This window comes from Beta vulgaris, chromosome 6, assembly GCF_026745355.1.
Source record: "Beta vulgaris subsp. vulgaris cultivar EL10 chromosome 6, EL10.2, whole genome shotgun sequence".
NCBI lineage: Eukaryota > Viridiplantae > Streptophyta > Magnoliopsida > Caryophyllales > Amaranthaceae > Beta > Beta vulgaris.
Window position 1 is genome coordinate 1,508,705 of NC_079207.1, and position 3,755 is coordinate 1,512,459.

Here is a 3,755-nt window from a genome sequence, read left to right on the forward strand (position 1 = left end):
GTTCTCTACTCTAGTGATCACTCCACTCTTTGTTTGTTGGTGGCCATTAGGGGGTCCATATAATAGCATGAATATCCTCAATCACTACTCTCTTTAGCAAAAATTACATATTTTATCATTTTATGGACTATAGTTCACCGCTTGAGAACCTCTCATGATCAATCCCACAATCACAAAAACATACTATTAAAGAGTAAAAGAGAGAGTGACAACCACTCACTAAAGATTGGGTTTTTTTTATCTTGATTTGCATCTTAAGGAACCCTCCTCCACCCACTTTCATACCACCAACCCCATCATTTTCCCTTGGTAATTTTTCATTCCATTTTATTTGTCTCATAAATAGATATAAGTGTATTTTTCATCAAATTTTGTTGTCACGTATAAATACCATGTTTTTTTTTCATGCCTAAATTAATTGGGTAATGCCCACTTCATTTCTTAGATTCACTCAAAGGTGAGCAACCAAGAAAGTGAGAAACCTTCTTTTTGAAGGTAAACTTTTCTCTGGTGCATTTTATCGAACACATAATGATCTAATTTTTTTATCTTGTTTGTTGTTGAAACTGAGATCTAGATTAGTTTATATGCTTAATGGGCGGTTGTTGTTTTGCTTTTCGTTACATAACAATGTGTTTTACACTGCTATTCATATACCCTTTTCTGAATAAAGTTTTGAACTTTGATGGTCTTTTTTGACCCCATATTGGTGAATTGATGTGATTTAAAAAAAAAAATTGAAACCCAATTAGCAATGTGAATTTGTTCATTGCTTCTATTTTCTCATTGATTTGAATATTTTGGGATGTAGGAAATGAGGTGGGATCATCATACTGTTGTTTAGGATGCTTACTTGGTTATAATGCTTCTCAATCCATCTGCTGAAATATATTGTCCTTTGAAAAAGTATGAACTTGAAAATTGTATCTTTGAAGAATATGCTATTGCTTGGAGTTATACTGTATATATTTTGGTAGATTTGAAGTGTGCTTCATATGGTGTTTTCTTATAGCATTGATGTAGAATTTGCAGCATTGTATTGAGGAATTCAATTGATGATATGTTTTTATTCCCTTAATGTGAAACAATTATGTAAGAGTTTGCAGCATACTAGTTTCTTGGAATACTTTCATAATGCCTTTTGATGACTTACCATGTTAAACATATAAACAATAGTGTTCTTTCTTAGTACCACAGTGTTCTTTCTTAGTACCCCAATAAGTTTTCTTCATTATGGAATTGAAATTATGTATCCTAGGAAGTCTTTGCACTATGTTAATCTAAATGGCCTAAGCGTTTCGTAGTCTTCGATGGTTAGGACTTGGGAAGCATATATAGGAAGAAAATATCCCAATGTCACATGCTATACGATCTGTATTTGATCTGATTCGCCTAGCATGAAAAAATTCACAACTACTTTTAATTACTATCACTTAGTTACCAATGCCGATTGCTCTTCCCTGTTCTTGATATCTCTTTTGCTATTGTGCTCAGAGAATTTGTTACAAGGAGATGAGAGGAGGAGGGCTATGGCAGCTTGGGCAATCAGTTACCAGGCGTCTCGCTCAGGCTGAGAGAAAAGCTGTTGCTCGTCGATGTTTTTCCAGCGAGGGAGATCTCAAGAAGACAGTTCTTCATGACTTTCATGCTGCACATGGTGGGAAGATGGTGCCTTTTGCTGGTTGGAGCATGCCAATTCAATACAAGGATTCAATAATGGATTCTACTGTCAACTGTAGAGAGAACGGAAGCCTCTTTGATGTTGCTCATATGTGCGGGCTGAGCCTTAAAGGAAAGGATTGCATTCCTTTCCTCGAGAAACTTGTTGTCGGTGATCTTGCTGGTCTTGCCCCTGGCACTGGAACTCTATCTGTTTTCACAAATGAGAAGGGTGGGGTGATTGATGATAGTGTAATCACCAAGGTCAAGGATGATCATATATATTTGGTTGTGAATGCCGGTTGCAGAGATAAGGATTTGGCACATATTGAAGAGCATATGAAGTCATTCAAGTCGAAAGGTGGTGACGTCTCATGGCATATCCATGATGAGAGATCTCTCCTTGCGCTGCAGGTTTTTTCCCTCAACTATCATCTCTTCTTTCTGCCATTACTTACCCTCCTTGACAATGCTAATATTTTTTGTTCACCTATATTCACCATTATGTTTTATGGATGTATTGTATCTTTGATGCAATAACGTTGAGACTGATAAATTTTGTTTTCATCTTCATTTTGTGTTTCTTCTCCATGTGCACAAATCAATATGTCATGATTGAACAATTTGTTTTGTATCAGTAGTTATTAGTTTTATATGGTCAGCTATGCCAGGGAACGGAAGTGTGGTATTGGTCAACCTGGCTTGCTTTAGCTAACTTAGAACCCAAGCCTTGGGCAACACCTTGTAGTCTAAACTAAATAAATTTGGTACTCCTTTGGAAAAAGATGAAGCTGCTTCCCTGTTGACAGGTATCTGTTAATATACGATCAAACATCGATTTGATCATATTTACTTGGTCTTTCATTCTGTTAATTCAATGTTCAAACTACAATTCAATCATATTTACTGTCTTTTATGAGTAGTTGATTGACTTCACTTAAAATAAGTTTTCTCAGCACCTGTGTTTTGTAGTGTAACTCTAAGTTGCCAGTGCTGTTTTCCATGTACAGCTAATACTAAATACTTTGTGAATGGGTTTTATCAGGGACCCCTTGCTGCCCCTGTTCTTCAACAAATGACCAAGTATGATCTAAGCAAGTTTTACTTTGGAGAATTTTGTATGACTGATATCAGTGGAGTCCCTTGCTACCTCACTAGGACAGGGTATGATTCTGCCTCTTCCATCTCAGGCCTTTGCATGCCTTCTGAACTGTTGATAATTTTGTTTTCACACTTCATGCATTCATTGATTCTCCACTGCATTCGTTTGATTGCTCAAGCCAGACAAATGCAGTATACATATAAGTCAGGTTGTATTATACATTTCCCAGGCTGATAATTGACTTTAAACAATTTCATATTGATTTTCAGATATACGGGTGAAGATGGGTTTGAAATTTCAATTCCCAATGAGAACACCTTGGACATTGCGAAACAAATCTTGGAGAAATCTGAAGGGAAGGTAAGACTTACAGGACTTGGTGCTCGAGACAGTCTAAGGCTTGAGGCTGGATTGTGTCTGTATGGCAACGACCTCGAACAGCACATCACACCTATTGAGGCAGGACTGACATGGGCTGTTGGAAAGAGGAGGAGAGCAGAAGGTGGGTTTCTTGGTGCAGAAGCGATACTCAAACAAATAGCTGATGGTCCTTCAAGGAGGCGTGTTGGGTTTATATCTTCAGGGCCACCTGCTAGAGGTCATAGTGAAATTCAGAATGAAAAAGGAGAAAATATCGGTGAAATCACTAGTGGAGGATTTAGTCCTTGCCTTAAAAAGAACATAGCCATGGGTTATGTAAAGTCTGGGAACCACAAAGCCGGCACCAATGTTAACATTGTGGTAAGAGGAAAGCCCTATGGAGGAGTCGTCACTAAAATGCCATTTGTGCCCACCAAATACTACAAGCCAACTTAATGAAAATTCCTACTCTCCTGGTTCCTTATATTGTTATAATGCTTAACATGTTCATCAGAACTCAGTCCTGGAATCTTTTTCTTGTTCCTGAAATTCCTGATCTGATTGTAAAATTTCTTTCTCTGCTACAATTTTAGCCCTAGTTTGAAATAATGAGAATGCATATGGTAATACTTCA

At 37.3% G+C, this 3,755-nt stretch overlaps 1 protein-coding gene across 3 annotated transcripts; it reads left to right on the forward strand.

Moving 5' to 3' along the window:
* Positions 1-167: 167 nt before the first annotated feature.
* On the forward strand, positions 168-3,755 carry LOC104894893 (aminomethyltransferase, mitochondrial). Of its 3 annotated transcripts, XM_048646256.1 has the most exons (5): positions 172-309; positions 446-495; positions 1,495-2,073; positions 2,705-2,823; positions 3,031-3,755. In XM_048646256.1, exons 3-5 carry the CDS (start codon positions 1,513-1,515, stop codon positions 3,575-3,577), a joined length of 1,227 nt encoding a protein of 408 aa, XP_048502213.1. In that variant the 5' UTR covers positions 172-309; positions 446-495; positions 1,495-1,512; the 3' UTR covers positions 3,578-3,755. The 3 variants fall into 3 exon arrangements, with proteins under 3 accessions (XP_048502214.1, XP_048502213.1, XP_010679557.1); XM_048646257.2 differs by lacking the exon at positions 446-495 and having other exon boundaries at positions 168-309; XM_010681255.4 differs by lacking the exon at positions 172-309 and having other exon boundaries at positions 324-457.

Excerpts from the sequence above, each read along its gene's own strand:
- LOC104894893 (XM_048646257.2), top strand. The coding sequence starts at position 1,513 with ATGAGAGGAGGAGGGCTATGGCAGCTTGGGCAATCAGTTACCAGGCGT. Across the intron at positions 2,074-2,704 it reads GATCTCTCCTTGCGCTGCAG|GGACCCCTTGCTGCCCCTGT; the intron begins GTTTTTTCCCTC and ends GGGTTTTATCAG. Across the intron at positions 2,824-3,030 it reads TGCTACCTCACTAGGACAGG|ATATACGGGTGAAGATGGGT; the intron begins GTATGATTCTGC and ends ATTGATTTTCAG.